The following is a 15685-nucleotide window of genomic DNA, read 5'->3' as shown; positions in this document are numbered from 1 at the left end:
TCTGACATCACCTTATTTAGCACTGGCCTCGCCTGGCTCTGCTGCCAGGGTTTCTCTGGGTTTGAGTTAAATGCATTACATTACCTTGTCTACCCCCTTCTACTTCCGTATTCTTGTGGCTCAGTCTTTTCATCCCTCGTTTTCAAGATCTTGAGGTTGAGGGCTTTCGGAGGAATGTTTCAGAGAGGACAGATCCTTTCTAAACTCTTGTGACTTCTTAGAAGAAGTCCATTGAGGAGGAGGCTGAAGGAGCCACCCGGTCTTCTCAGTTCAGCCACCAGTGGTCCTTTCTGCTTTCTTCTGACCAGAGGAAGTTTAGAACAGCCAGCACAGATAAAATCAGCAGTCTAACTGCCTCCTTGTTTATTGCTAGTTCTGAGAGTTGGCCTGCAGCTACCTGTAATTAATAGGAAGCTTCTGCTCCCTAAATCTGGGAAGTGATTTTTTTAAAAATCTCTTGAGTTCCAGCCAAGTCACATGAACTCAAAAGCAGAATGGGGGTGGTGGCAGGTCCAGACTTCGGGGTTTGGCATCCCTCCTAACCTGATGGTCTGTAAGTAAATTTTTTTCAGCCGTTCTACCTGTATAACGGTAATAGCTGACTCAGAGTTGTGGGGATAAGTTGTCTACTTGTTTGATGCTAGAGCCACTCACAGTTTAAGCCTAAACACCTGTTCTTTTTTCTGATTTTAAATGTTTCAAGACCTGAGTAATTAAATCAGTGGGGCAGCCCCATTTTGTAAAATGGGAAAGTTGAGCCAGACCATGATGGGGAACTGGTCTCCATCAGGCCAAAGTCGGATTGGCGGCCAGAGCATCCTAAGGTTACCAAGCCAGTGAGGGGATGGGCAAGCGTGTGCTGTTCCTGCTATATTTGTGCTGGGGTTGCCCTTAAAGATGGCTTCTCCTGGCTGAGAGCCAGAAGGGACACCCTGAGGCTCTTTATCTGCCTGCACACAACTGAAAGCTATGGCACGGTCAGTAACCTGCATGGCCTTCCTCCAGCAATGATGTCTACTGTCCTGATACAGGTCTTCCTAATGCTTCAGTTCACCTCACTGATGCCGTTCAGATCATCCACCTCCTTCCTCCCTCAGTGCATTTCAGCTGAAGGAATGTTTGGTGACAGACTGGGAAATGTGGCCACCTACCATTTACTTCCCTGAGGCAGATATGATTCCAGTTTCACCATCTTTTATTGGATACAGAGCCACAAATTCTGATGCCCATTTGAGTCCTTTTAAATACATACGCTCGGGTACATTCAGCAAAGGGCATCTATGGGTGATGTGGAGCAAAGTGCTGGGATGGTGATGCCTGGGTGGGGCAGAAAAGTGGGGCCAGGGAAGGCCCCCTGGGGGCTGGAGGTACTGGCGCCACTTCGGGAACAAAACCAAAAAATGCTCTCCACCCCTCTGCCTGATGTGCTTGGGGTGAGGGAAGCTCCCTTCTCACAGCTCAGGCCCACTGCAGCCTGGCTGTGCAGGGAAGGCAGGGCCTGGGGCCAGTTGTGGAGGTCCCCGCCAGCAGGGCTCACTAGAGCCAGGCCTACTGGCACTAGCCATGAGGCGAGTCTGCCCCTGCATGCAAGACCCCTGCCAGGGCAAAGCTGAGGCCTGGGGCCCTGCCAGCAGTCGCAGACAAGGCTCGGACTTGTGGCGGGGAAGCCTGCCTGATTGTCGGGGCAGTCTTGGGACTGGCCAGGGTCCCAAGGGGTTGGGGTCAGACTAGGAGCTGGTTGCCTTAGTTGGCCCTGGTATTCTGATCTTCACCCAATCCTAAACCTTATCCTCAGGCAAGGCTGTAGATGCACACACTTGTCCGGGAATAAATACACACACAATACACAGCAATATATACAGAAATGGGGCCTGGGACAAGGCTGGGTGAGAAAGCACAGCCACCAGGGGTAAAAAGAGAAGTGCCAGGCCCCTGGGGGAGGCAAGTTACACTCATCAGGGACTGATGGGCTGGGACAGATGCCACTGGTATGAGTTAACTCCTCTGGGCACTTGGGCCCTGCACCCAATCACCATCTCTCCTGTTTTCACCCCAAGTCCACCAGGAACTGGGTCTTTGGCACCAATAGTCCCTCTGGAAAGATCTTCAACTTAGCGCCCAAGAGGGACTGGGGCATGGGCAGCTCCCCACCGGCAGCCCAGAGGACTAGAGACCAGGACCAGGGGGACAGGCGGGACCCAAAGGCAAAGGACAGAGTCAAACCTTGGAGCAGCAGGCCTTGGGAAGGAGGTGGCGCTTTTTTTTTTTTTTTTTTTTCCAGCAATTGCTGAGGGACTGGCTCAAACTCCACTCTCATGGGACTAGGAAAACATGAGCTGCCTTGGTCCTTAGGTGGTCTCCTGGCCAGTGAAAAGCCATGGTTCTGGGGAGCCCACTTTCTCTCCCTCGGGGATGCAGATACAGCATCTCCTTTGTTCTCTGCCAGTGCTGTGCGGAGGCAGCCTGAATAAAGCATGATACACTCAAGCCAAATACCCCAAGCCTCCCAGGCGCTGGGCTGGCAAGGAGAGGTGGTAAGGACACCAAGTGGCCATCACCCATGGGGCCTCTACACATGCTGGGACCCCTGGAGCAGGGCCTGTGTTGGTTTGCTCTCACAGATACTCCTCTTTTGCACCTCATCAAGGTGTGAGATGTGGAAGAGGGCTCTCCTGTGGGTGAGTGAAGGATAAGGTGCTCCTAGGGACGGCCAGGCCCTCCCCATCCCTGTTCGCCACTCTCAGCCCTAGCTGTGTGCTGGCCAGAGAAGTGACCAAGTGAACAAAAGCTCTCCACTCAGCAGCAGGACTCATCCCCCTGAGGAGAGGCAAAAATAGCGTCAAGCTGGTGGGGAGCCCGCAAACCCGCCAGTTCTCAGGGCACATATGAAGGCCAGGGCACGCGAGTCTGTCAGCCCCAGGTGTGCAGCGGTACAGGCTGTGACCCCTCGTTCCCATGGACCTGTGCAATATGCTCCCCACACAGCCCTCACACACTCAGCTAGAAAATACAGGGCGGGGGGCTTGGTGGGTTTCCTGGAAACAGCCATGCTTGTTGAGAGGCAAACTTCCCACCAGCAGGAGAAGGAAGTCTTGTTCACTCTGCTGCCCCAGTGCCGGTGGTGCTCAGCGCTACTGCACAGAAGGAACCTACGGCAACCGTCAGGCCTCTCAGCACCACCTTTCTCCCACTCAAGCCTGCTGCCTGTGCACCCTGACCTTTCCCAGAACTGATGCCAGGCATTCCAGCAGGCATCTTCCCAGGGAGAAATTGCCCAAAGCCTTGTATTCAGGGATGGAGGCTACCTAGGGCAGAAAAAGCCCCTCAGTAGGACAGGCTCAGGCCAAGCAGGGCATCCCTTTGTGCTTTGTCCGGGAGACATCCTGGGGTCACAGGGGGCAGGGGCTATGGAGGGAGGATGCAGCTGGCAAAGCAGAACAGACACAGCCAGGGCAACCAGGCCGAGTGGACCTCCACCTCCGTTCCAGGCCCCAGAACAGAGGAAAGTTGTGCTTCTCCTTCGTGACTCCTGGGGACAGGGCTGGGGAGGTAAGAGCCAATGGAACTAGCTGCTCTGGGGTGGGGATGCCACACAGACAAGGCTTCGTGCAGGACTGGACAAGGAGTTGCCAACATGCCACCCTTGGTATTTGGCGTCTTCAAAGGGCAGGGCCCGAACAAGCCACGGGAGGAAAATCATCAACAATGAAAACAGCCAGGACACAGCTGAGTGGGGAGCCAGGAGAGCTGGGTACACTTCTGATCCTGTGGGGTCCCAGCTCTGGAGGCCTCGTTGCAGGGCAACCCAGAAAGTTGGGTTTCTGGAAAGGACTGAGAAACTAGAGGAGCCCAGCCCCAGCCAGGACCAGTGGCCTAATGATTAGGGCTGAGAGCCCACCCTGTAACAGGAGAGAAGGAAACCCTAAGATGGACCTAGATCAATGTTTGAAAGAACTTTCCAAATGAAGGTTGGCAGGACCCACGGCTTTTGCGCCACTGTGGGAGTCCTGAGAGGCGGAACTGGGGAGACCTGAGTCTTTAGAGCCATAGTGCCAGGACCTAGCCCTCTGGGAACCGTGCAAGGGTCAGTGAAAGCCCCCATTTGCATTTTAAGTCAGTGGTTCTGGCTCAGGTCCCAGCACTGCCCCTGGCAGAAGACCCCCAACACAGCCCTCAGCCTGTGAGGCCAGTGGAGATTGAGGAGGGAGGCAAGTCCAGTGAGGCGGGGGCTCTTCCTCGTTCTTGGCCCCATGGGTCTGGCTCCCTACCAAAGCCACATCTTTAAGCAAGCTAGCCAGACGAGGAAGCAAACTAAACCACCCTCCTTCTGGACTCCTCCAGGCCCTAGCACAGAGGGCAGCCTAGTGATTCCCTCTCACACAGCCTTGGGGACCCAAAGACCATCAGATTCCTGCCCAAGCACCCGGATTAGAAGTACATTCCTTGAGGACAGGAACTGCTGACACCGTTTCCCAGAGACTCGGGATTGGTGGAAGTTATAGAAACATGCACCTTTTAGCTCTGAATTTAGTTCTGGTGTGTCGTGGGTATGTGGTGGCTGGGAGGGAATCTTGTCTTTTCTACAGCAATAAAAACTCGAAGTTTTCTCTCCCTTGGTAGGGGTGGTCTCGATGTCCTGGGGAGAAGTTCTGGACGAACGTCTTGCCCTTCCACGCCCACCCCACTACCTCGCTGCACCCCTACCTCTCACTTTCGGCTGGCCGCATCCCCAGACCCCTAGGGTTATCCCTGGAAAATACGGACCCAGAGCCCCAGCGGGCTGCCTGGAGGGGGTGCCCCACAGAAGGCTGGGACACGGCAGGGGAAAGAGAAGAGCCCTCCTTGCCAAGTCCGAACTGCCTTGTGGAGCAACCCTCTGGCCTGGAGCTTAACAGAGGCTCCCGACCAGGAGGCTGGGCCTCACAAAGGGGAGGCCTGCCCCAGCAGCCCGAGCGGCCGAAGCGCCACTGGTGGTTATTGCAGATCTTCAGGGCGATGACACCAAGTGCTGGTGGGACTCAGCTCTTCGCTGACTGGGCCCAGAAAGCTGCTTCAGCTGGGGTTGGGGTGGGAGTCGGGGGACAGCTGTCCAAGCCCCTGCCCTGGAGAGGCAATGCTCAGGGTCAGGCCTCTTGCTCCACTGTCCCAGCAGGACAGGAGACTGACAACCCCTCCCCGGAAGCCAGGGATAACACTAGGCCTCCAAAGGTCTAGTACAAATCAGGGTCCCTCTGGAGGTCCAAAGAGAGTGCCCTGGTGTGGGGCTGGCAGGGGCCCTGCCGCCCCCCACCCGGGTTAGCAGCCGCCTTCCACCTTGATGTGCAGGATCTTAGAGAAGCCGGGCCTCCGCCGTAGGGCCTGTAGACCAAACCTGCGTTAGTTCCCCTCAGGGCAGACAGGTGGAGCCCTCCCTTCAAACACCCAGGTCACCAACCCCAACCTAGGGATGCCACTGGGGGTCTTGGGCAGCCTCAGAGACAGCTGCTCACCTGGAGTTTTGTCACCATGTCCTCAAACAGCTTCTGGGCCTCAGGGCTGCTGGGCTCTTTGAAATAATCGGCAATCCCAATCTGGACCACAATGGACTTGAGGTTCCGGCAGATGCCTGGGAAAAGGTAAGATGGGGGCCCATGCCTGATCTGGGCAATGGGGCTGTCTTCTCTCCTTTTACTAATTAACAGAATCAGAACCCTCTGAGAGACAATCGTGTGCCAGGCACTGGGAGCAGATCCATGCTGCCCCGGACTCAACTGGGCAAGGGGAGAAGGTGGAGGGTGAGGTCAAAGAGCAGAGGCTGTGGTGGACTCTGGGAGGACGAGTGGACAACAGCCAGTTGTGCAGGGGCTCTAGCAACTTCCCTGGCAGAGGAGATCGCTGTGCTCTGGTCTGGGCATGTGGAAATGAATTACAAGGACGGAGTGGCTGAGGTTAGGCTGACGGATCTCAGCTGGAGCACTGGAAGGGGGGAGGCAGGGAACAAATAAGCGGGGAGCAGAGGGCTTAAGGGACTGGACGTTGCCATGAAGTCAGGGGAGGAGAAGCAAGAAGGTCAGGAGGCTGAGAGGATTCTAAAGGTTATGATTTTGGAGGCCAAGCAGTTAGTTCTGGTGGTCAGTCCAGGGCGGGGCCCTGAGGCTGAATTGGGGGAAGAAGAGGATCCTGGAGATGATAAGAAGGTCGAGGAACCTTCAGTGCTCAGGACGTGAGGTCCTGCCAGGGGCCAAATGGTCCCTGATGATGGTCTACCCTTGGGCGTGTGTAGCCCCAGCTGGGTACCTGTGTCCTTAATGAAGGTGGAGGAATGACTGGGAGGGGAGTGGGGGCTGGAGGGAGGCAGGGGCCAGCAGAGGTGTGTGTGTGAGTCCCCTGAGAACTGTTCTAGGGGGCTCACACACATTATCTCATTAATCCTCCCACTCATTCGGTTTAGAAGTCAGCTTAAAAGATAGGGATACAGGGCTTCCCTGGTGACGCAGTGGTTGAGAGTCCGCCTGCCAACGCAGGGGACGCGGGTTCGTGCCCTGGTCCGGGAGGATCCCACATGCCACGGAGCGGCTGGGCCCATGAGCCATGGCCGCAGAGCCTGCGCGTCCGGAGCCTGTGCTCCGCAACGAGAAAGGCCACAACAGTGAGAGGCCCGCGTACCACAAAAAAAAAAAAAAAAAAAAAGATGCAGATACAGAACCCAAGAGAAGTACAGTAATTTGCCCAAAGTCACACAGCTAATAATCAGTAGAGCCAGAAGTGAGACCTAGGTCAGCCAGTTCCAGAACCCATCTGTTCTGCCTTTGCCCTTGGCTGGAGGCTCGTGTGGGGGTAGATGGTAGATGGTGCTGAACAGCTCATGCCTCCAACGTGCACAGAGCACAGGACAATACAAATCCACTGAATGGAACCATTTGGGTCAGATGCTGGCAGGTCTTAAATGCCACACTGGCCTCAGAAGGCACTGGTGGCAAAGCCAGGACTAGAACCCTGGTCAATCTGACCCCAGTGCTGGTGTTTGCCGACTAGGAGCGAGAGGGAGTCGGTTATGCTACTTGCTGACAAGACATGGTAAGAGGCAACACTGGGACCCCACCCCACGTTACCCATCGCTCACTGTTGAAATGCAGCAGGGCCTTGGGGGTGACAGGGGTGGCCGTGAGCACCAACATCTCCAGTCCCTTCAGGCCTTCCCGGCAGACCTCGGCCGCCACCTCTTGGGTGATCTCCGACACGTGGTCCAGCTCCAGGACCTGCAGTCGCATGCAGTTTCTCGCTAGGAAGAGGGAAGAAGAGGCAAGGTCCTGCTGACAAACAACCCCAGGTCACCTCCTGCCACCACCCAGGCTGCAGCCCCGAGTCCCTCTGGGATTTCAGTGTTGCATCCATGCCTGCTTCCCATCACCCCCTACCCCAGTCTCAAGGAAAGACTCACCGAGGGATGCCAGGCCCTGCACCCCACAGCCAGCACCCCCGACCCCCAGGGCCCGGAGGTGGGGCCAACAGCGACCGATCATCTGTAGGCAGCGGTTACTGAAGCGCGTGGGCTGCTGGCTGGAGAACAGGGTGGAGGGAGGGCTGTCAGGGAAGCCCCTGGCTGCATGATACCCTGAGCCTGCTCCTCTGTCAGGACCCACCCCTCAAAGGCGAGGCCCCACCAACCACCCAGCTGTTGAAGTCAGAAACCTGGGATCTTCCCTGACTCCTCCCCCTCACCTCCTGCCAAGACCTGCAGATTCTGATTCCTGAATAACTCTTCAACCCGCAGTTCAGACCACCATCCATATTCATCTGAGTATACAACTAGTCTCCCTGTCAGTTCATCCAGTGGCTGCTGACAGCCAGCCACGCACTCCCATATCCTTTCACTCAGTCATTCAACAGAAGCTTCGCAAGTGCCTGTCATGACCAAGAACAATCGAGCTGGGCCCTGGGGACACAGTGGTGACACAGAGACATGGTCCCTGCCTCCAAGAGGTGGGCAGTGGGGGGGATGACACAGAACATTCCTAGTCTGATGTCATCCCGTTTTTTAAGATCTAAAATCCCCCAGTGGCTTCCCAGTGCTTTCTAGACAAAATGCAAACATCTAAAACCCCTTAGGCAAGGCCTTCTGACCTTGGCCCAAAGCTTCCTTTCCACACTCATTGCTCGCTGGGCCCTGCCCACCACTCACACCACACTTGCTCCTTCCCTGAACACTTCATCACTTAACAATCGCCCACCATCTGCCACGTGCTCAGTACCAGGGATACAGAAATGGATATTCACAGCCTCTGCCCTTAGAAACATGAGTCTGGTGTAGACTGAAATATAGAGAAATTATTGTAAAATGGACTACAGCAGGGGCCATTCCTCTCAGAGGAATGGAGACAGGGGAGCAGTGACAAATGCTACCAGGGTGTTAGTGACAGGACACTGGGGGACCTGGAAGGAGGTGTCACGTGGAGAGGGGCTTGAAGGGCAGGCACAGGGAGTGAAAAAGCCTGGCATGTTTGAGGAATTCCAAGTAAAGCGATGAATGATCTCACACCCTGGATTCTCGGAAAACCAGCCCTTTTGTACATTATACGATGACCTCCCTGAACTGCCTTTCATGGGCCAAACAAACCTGGCTATTGCCAGCTAGTGTGGGAAATAGCCCACTGTGGGCTCTGCAGCCTTTATGCACACATCTCATTTGAGCCAGCTATAGTCCTAATAAGATCGACAGATCTAATACCACCTTCACTTTACAGCTGAGAAACTAAGGCACGACTGGGTAGCCCAAAGTCACACTGCTAGCCGGCCAGGACATGATCCCAAGTCTGATTCTGAAGCCCTGCTCCTGTTGCCTAAAGACACAGACTGATGAATGTGAGTTTGTCACCCCAAACTGCATATGGAATGGGCCCAGATCTGCTCAGTCCTCAACCCCACACCCAGCCCCAACCCTGCCCTTCCCCACCCATGCCTGGGCTCACCAGGGGTGAAGTGGAGCCACCTGGAGGGAGACAATCTCTCTGCAGCCTGCGCCCAGGGCCCAAATGACCTCATGGCCCACCGGGTCTGTGGCGCTTCTGTTGAAAAGACAAAGCTGGGGCCACCAACTCTGAGGGCCTCTGCTCCTTTCCCTTGGGCCACAGAGCTCTTGGGTCCCTTTGCCCGAGAGCCCTGGGGGAAGGGTATGCAGAGCCCAGGGATCCCTGGGGCCCGAGGCCTTGCTTCTTGCAGTGTGGACCCACCTGTAGGTGACAGCCTGCAGGGCGCGGCAGTAGCAGCTGGCCAGCCAGAGAGAACGGTCAGTGAGGACGTTGGGACAGTGGGAGATGCGCAGGATCAGCAGATTCCCCCCAGCTGCCTTTAGCAGAGACTCTAGCCCTGCTTCCAGACAGCCCCTGGGGATAGCCAAGAGGTCAGGGCACTGTTTGTGGCCAGCTCCTCCTCTGGGAAGCATCCCAACATCACTCTGGGTCTGCAGCCCAGAAGCAACCCCCACCCACCCACCGTGGCCTCACCGGGTACTCCGGGCATACTCCTCTTTGCTCTCCTTCTTGCCCCGCTGCCGGGGCTTCAGGTTCTGCAGTGTCAGCGAGTGCGCCTGGGTGCACCACTGAGCCAGCATTGCCAAGAACTGCAGGGAGAGAGGGGTTACCTGGGGATGAGGGGATCTGAGTTTGGTTGGTTGGAAGTGGACCAGCCCCAGGATAGGAGGCCTCACAAGAGCATATCGGGGAGTCAGGTTGGAGCCGGGGTGCTGAAAAGGTTGCAAGGACCAGACCTTGCGGGGCCAGACTCTGACAGGAAAAAGGTGGGTTCACAGCAAGGGTGATTGGGAGGGCAGGGCGGCAGGCAGGGACAGGCACCTTGGAACAGACGCGGGCATTCTCAAGCAGCACCCGTGTCCAGACGGCAGGGTGGCGGGCCACGAAGCGCCAGTCCCGGCAGACCTCGGCGGCATGTAGCAGTGTGCGCGTGTCCAGGTAGGTGAAGATGCAGAACAGGGCGGCTCGCATCTTGAGGATCTCCGGGCTGATGACCTCATTGGAGCGTGAGGGGCTGCCCCTCTCAGCTCGCCGACCCCGCCCACTGCCTCCCTCAGGGCGGGCTGCACAATATCACGGGGTCAAAGGTCAGTGTGGGGTATGGGTGGGGAGCTGGGGTAGGGTAGGAGCTGCAGGAGGAATGGGCATGACAGAACCATCCCAGGGGACCAGCAACTTGGGAGGAGGGACAAAGGGCCTCTGCTTCCCCCTCCTCTGCATCACCCTCATTCCTAATTTTGCAAATTAGAAAAAGGTGGCCCTTCCTCAAGGGAACTTTCTTTTTAAGGTCGTATATCATCACACAGTCCAAAGTCATCCCCCAGATGAGGTGACTGAGTCAAGGTTGGAGAAGGAAGGGGCTTGGATAGAAACCCTGCATCTGTGAACAGAATGCCGGCGAGAGGTTGCCCAGAGCAGTCACCAAGGCACAGCCATGCACCCTGACCTGAACTCTCCAGCCTCCTGACCCTGACCCACTCACATATGCACATGGCTTTGTGTGGATACAGGAGAGGGTTCGCCCTGCTGTCCCCAGGCTTCAGTTTGAACACTCAACTCCTCTCCTGTGAATGTCATGTGAAGGGACCCCCTTAGCTGTGGCATCCTTGTGCAATACCCAACCTGAGTGCCCCTGTGCTACAGCACCGCCCTGTCCCAGCAGCTCCTGCTCCAAACTTGCTGGGCCCTGTGCAGGAGGGAGTTTGTCATTCTCATTGTGGTTAAGTCTAGGGCAAGGCGAAAGGCGGTGCAGAAGCCCAGGAGATTTACTGCCTCAGCCCTGTGTCCCGAGAGCGCCCAGCACCATGGAAAGACGGGCCTCTCAGTCCCCCTCCTGAGACTCACCAGAGAGCCGGCAGCTGCTCAACGGCCCAGCCATAGCAGGCCCAGGGCGGGGGGCATCCGAGGGGCCCTCAGCCTCTGACTCGGTGGTTCGGGAGCCCACATCCGAGACGTCACCTTCCTCCCCCTCCGTGCTGTGTTGGCGAGGTCTGCGCTGCCAGTTCTGGATGGCCTGGCGCCGCAGGCCTGAGCTGCGAGGGGGCTGGGCCCGTTCCAAGCCGCCATTGGCAGCCTGGACCCGTGTGCCCAAGCCCCCGGGGCCACTGTCCTCAGGGGCCCCCTCTTCTGGCCGGGGCAGCTCCAGACTGTCACTGTCATAGCAGCCTGAGCTCTGGGATGCAGCTGGGATGCGACTGCAGGCCCTGGGGTAGGGTGGACCAGGTGGTGAGGAGCAAGGGGTCCTAGGCCTGCCTGAACTCCCCATGCCACCCCACCACTGGCCAAGGGCAACCCACCCACCTTACTTTCCAAGAGTCCCCTCTGAGTGTGGAAAGCCAGACAGAGGTGACCCGAGAAGGACAGGGGGAGAAGGGGAAGCCACGGCCCAGATGGGCCAGCCAGCCAGCGAGCCAGTGGATCTTTCCAGGGGGAGGGTGGGCTGTGTGGGGCGGGCCAGGCCCGCGGCTTACCCTGTGCTGGGAGAGGAGCCATGCCGTGACACTGCATACGTGCTAGGCATGGCCAGGCCCGCGTGGTGTTCTCGCTGTGGGCCCCCAGAGTGGGAGGGAAGGGCAGGGGGCAGAGGAGGCCAGAGGATGAGAAGGAACAGGAGAAACAGGGTACAAGATGGAGAGAAGGGGGGGTGGAGAAGAGAGAAGGAGAACAGTTGGGAAAGATGGACAAGTAGACAGATAGACAGCCCAGAGAGGCAGGCTCCCCAGCCCCCTCCCCACACCCACCAAGCACCCCAGACCCCGGCCTGTGGCTCCTGGGCTCTCATTTGCAGGGATGGGCAGAGGCAAACCCCTGCCTGAGGACTGGGGTTGCTGGATGGTATCTCACTACAGCCTCAGGGCTGGCACGTCTGCTGTCAGAGGGGCTCCCCTATTCCTGGACCCCAACTTCAGGCCTGGAATCTGCTCATGGGGAAGAGCCAAAGAAGGAAGCACGGAGCATCATGGGGCGGGGGGTTGTCAGGCCATGTGTGAGGCATGGTTGTAGGGGGTCAGGTGTGCAGGTAGAGGAGGGAAGGCAGGTGGGCACTCACCGTCCTGCCTGGGCCCCGGGTACTGGGCCCAGCACCACTTCCCCCACCTCCGCGGCCCAGGCTGGCACTGGGAGTACTGCCACAGCTGCTGCTGATGACCTGCAGCTGCCGCTCAGCGCGGTCGGCCCGCTCGAGGAGCTCCTCGATGAACTGCTGCAGCCGCAGCTTGGCGCTGGCCTCCCGCGCCGCTGTCTCCTTCAGGAACTGGTCAATCTGCACCACCTCCCTGGGCCCGGAGCAGTCTCTTTACCCCAGTGCCTTGGCCTGGCTGCCCACCCACCCTCCGGAGGAGACCCTGAGCGGTAGGGAGAGACAGGGGCACAGCTGGCCGCAGGGTCCGCTCGTGGTCACATGGGTACATACAGAACACACCCAGGAACACTGCCCCACACAACACAACGGCACACACAGAAATGCAAGCGCATGCTCCGAGTCATACACGCACACCCCACCAACCCAGGCCCAAACACACAACCAGACACCGCTGCTCCCCACAGAAATACTCACAGGCGTGCTCAGTCACACACAGCCACCTCCCCTCTCCAGAAACACTCACAGGCACACACTTACAGTCCACATAGCCCAGCAGACAGTCCCCCACGCTCATGTACACGTACTCGTATCCCGTTCATTCACAGGCACACAGTCTGAGGCACAGTCCTACCAACACATTCAAACACACACACTTTCAGAAACATTCTCAGATTCAGAAAAGCACACTTATAGTTGCACCAACCTCCAGGAGTTGCACGGACACACAGTATACTTAACAGTCATGTGAGTATTTACTCTCGAGTGCATTCACAGTTGTTCATGCATCCATTCACCATTTACAGGCACCTTCTAGGTGCCAGGCACCATTCTAGGTGTTAGGGTGTCCCATCAGTGAACAAAGCAGAGAAAAATTCCTGGCCCCCATGGAGCTTATATCACAATGGGGACAAATAAATAACATCTGTGTACTTCATGATTCTACACTGAAAGACCAGAGGAATGAGGAGAAGCCAGCAAAGAAGACTGAAAAGAAGCCAATAGAAAGAGAGATGGTAATTCCAAGGAGAGTGTCTAAGAAGCCAAGTTAAAGAGGCATTTCAAGGATCAGCTGTGTCAAATGCTGCCAATGGGCCAAGTAAGATGATGACTTGGCCTCGGTAACGTGAAGGTCATTTATGACATGGAGGATAGTGATGGAGGTGGACAACTGATCAGAGTGGGTTCAAGAGAGAAAATGGGGAAAGAAATTGAAGATGAGGAGTAGAAACAATATTTTCAAGGAGTTTTTCTGTAAGGAGGAGAGAAGGGGTGGTAGCTTAAGGGGGAGATAGGGTTAGGCAGAGTGGAGAAAGGACCGTATGTCTGTATGTTTTCAGTAATGATACAGTAGATAGGGAAAACCTGACGGGGGCAAAGGGAGAAGGGAGAATTGAGCCATGTCTTTGAGTAGGCAAAAGGGAAAACGATCTGGTGTCACAATCAGGAACTGGCCTTGGTAGGAGGTCAGATAACGAAGAGAAACCGTCTTTACACACGCGGTCACGCTGCCATGGACTCAGAGTCCTAAACACACACCTTCATGACACTCTTGGCCACACGCGCACCACCATTACATGCTAGTGGCCACAGATCCCATATAATTTGGGCACATACATAGCCACACTCACAGTGGTGGCGGCGGCACAGTGACACGCGTGGTCACCTACTCAGGAACATTCGCGGACACACCCACCCACAAGGCCCTTCGGGCCACTCACTGCTGCTTGCGGCTCAGCTCCTGTTCCTTGTGCACCAGGTCCTGCTTGAGCGAGGCCAGCAGCTCCACACTCACGTCCACCTGGCGCGAGAGCTCGGAAGCGCGCTCCTCCAGCTCCTCCTTCTCGCGCCCCAGCCGCGCGCTCTCCTGCCGCGCAGTCTCCAGCTCCGCCGCCTTGCGCTCCAGCTCGGCCTGAAGCCGGCCCACCTGGCCCGCGATTTTCTGCTCCACCTCCTCGCTCAGCCGCTCCAGCCGTCGGTCCACCTCCAGCTTCTCCAGCGCGCGTATCTTAAGGCGAGCCAGGCCCTCTTCGTAAGCCACATCGGCGGGCGAGGGAGACGCGGGCGAGGCAGAGGCAGGCCCGGGGCCAGGCCCGGGCGGCGGCGTCGAGCACGCCGAGGAGGCCACGGACTTGCGGGCGAATAGCTCCCCTAGAGGGATCTCGATCTCGCGTAGCGCGTAGCGCGCGGCGGCGGCGGGCACGAGGCCCGGCTCAGCCAGCTCCTCGCAGGGCAGGCTGGCGGGCACCAGGTCGCCAGGGAAGTGGGCGAGGGGTGCGTGGTGGTGATGGTGGTGCAGCAGGTGTGGCGCCGCGGGGGACGGCCCGGCCGCCTGCTCCTTGCCCTGGAAGGACGTGCTCTCGAAGACCTCGCGCCGGGCGCCTGGCACGGCCAGCAGGGCGGCAGGCTCAGGCGCCAGAGGGAAGCCGGAGGCGGCGGCGGCGGCGGCGGCAGCCGCGGCCGCCGCGGCGCCGTCGCAAATGCTGTTGGTCTTGGAGAGGATGTAGAGCGTCTCGTATGTGTGGCTGTACTCCAGGTGCGCGCGCAGCGACGACAGGCTCCGGAAGCGCTTGTGCTCCCCGCAGCGGGGGCAGCGGTAGGGCAGGTCCAGCGAGGCCATGGTCCCGCCGTACCCGCGGCTCCCGGGCTCCACCGCGGCCGCCCTGAGAGTCAGCCGGGCGCGCTCATGGGGGGCTGCGGGCGAGCCCCCCTGAGGGGTCAGGCAGACTCGGCGCTGGCGGCCAGGGGCAAGGAGGCTAGAAGAGAGGGAGCAAGCCTTAGGAGGTTGGTATCCCTCCCCACCTCCAACCCGTATCCCCCACCCATGACAAAATTGACTTCCCCAGAAAACACGTGCCCAGAAGAGAGAGGCGAGGGGAGACCAATGGCCAGACCTCCCAGAAGGGACTGGCCTGCTCCAGTACCTGTGTGAGGGCTGTGCATGTATGAGAGTGAGAAAGAATGAGAATTCTCTAAGAAAGAAAGAAAAAAAAAGCATTAGTTTTATTTATAATAGTTACAACCTGGACATAACCGAAGTGCCCATCACCAGTAGAATGGATAAATTGTGTTATATTCATAATGGGATGTTACCCAGCAATAAGAAAAGGAACTAGTGGTACATGCAACAACATGGGTGAATCCATTCAATATTATGCTGCATGAAAGAAGCCAGACTAGATTGCATACTGCTGGATTCCACACATATGGAGTTCAAGAACAGACTAAATTGATGATGACAGAAGTCAGAATAGAGTTTACCCCTGGGGCCTATACAGACTGGGCAGGGGCAGGAGGGAACTTTACGTAATGCTGAAAATGCTCTCTATCTTGATATGAGTGGTGGTTATACAGGTGTATATGTAAGGTTATACAGTTTACACCTATGTACACTTACGATTAGTGTACTATATGTACTAGCTTATTACATCTCAAAAAAAATGCTTATTTCGTGTCTTGCAAACCACACTCATTAGACCAGCAGGACTACTGGTACCATGTTGCAGTGACCAAGATGTCACCTCACCTGATGATACCTATGTATGTCACTGTTCCCGTTTCTGCTTCTGTCCCACTCCCTCCCATCCCTGCTCTGCCC

The 15685-nt window shown here is 57.0% G+C and overlaps 1 protein-coding gene across 1 annotated transcript; it reads right to left on the bottom strand.

The window, feature by feature from the left end:
* Positions 1-621: 621 nt before the first annotated feature.
* On the bottom strand, positions 622-14942 carry FBXO41 (F-box protein 41). Its single transcript, XM_022561327.3, has 12 exons — positions 13809-14942; positions 12058-12283; positions 11480-11553; positions 10854-11212; positions 9831-10072; positions 9483-9598; positions 9210-9362; positions 8949-9044; positions 7421-7539; positions 7103-7261; positions 5490-5605; positions 622-5358 (listed from the first exon to the last, which is right to left on the bottom strand). Exons 1-12 carry the CDS (start codon positions 14705-14707, stop codon positions 5296-5298), a joined length of 2622 nt encoding a protein of 873 aa, XP_022417035.1. The 5' UTR covers positions 14708-14942; the 3' UTR covers positions 622-5295.
* Between the last annotated feature and the right edge of the window lie 743 nt (positions 14943-15685).

The sequence above is a fragment of the Delphinapterus leucas genome, chromosome 13, assembly GCF_059928025.1.
Source record: "Delphinapterus leucas isolate spDelLeu-1000000601 "Yukka" chromosome 13, BTC_Dleu_Yukka2, whole genome shotgun sequence".
Lineage (NCBI taxonomy): Eukaryota > Metazoa > Chordata > Mammalia > Artiodactyla > Monodontidae > Delphinapterus > Delphinapterus leucas.
The sequence above is the reverse complement of the archived record's forward strand: the minus strand, read 5'-3'. Positions and strand labels throughout refer to the sequence as shown.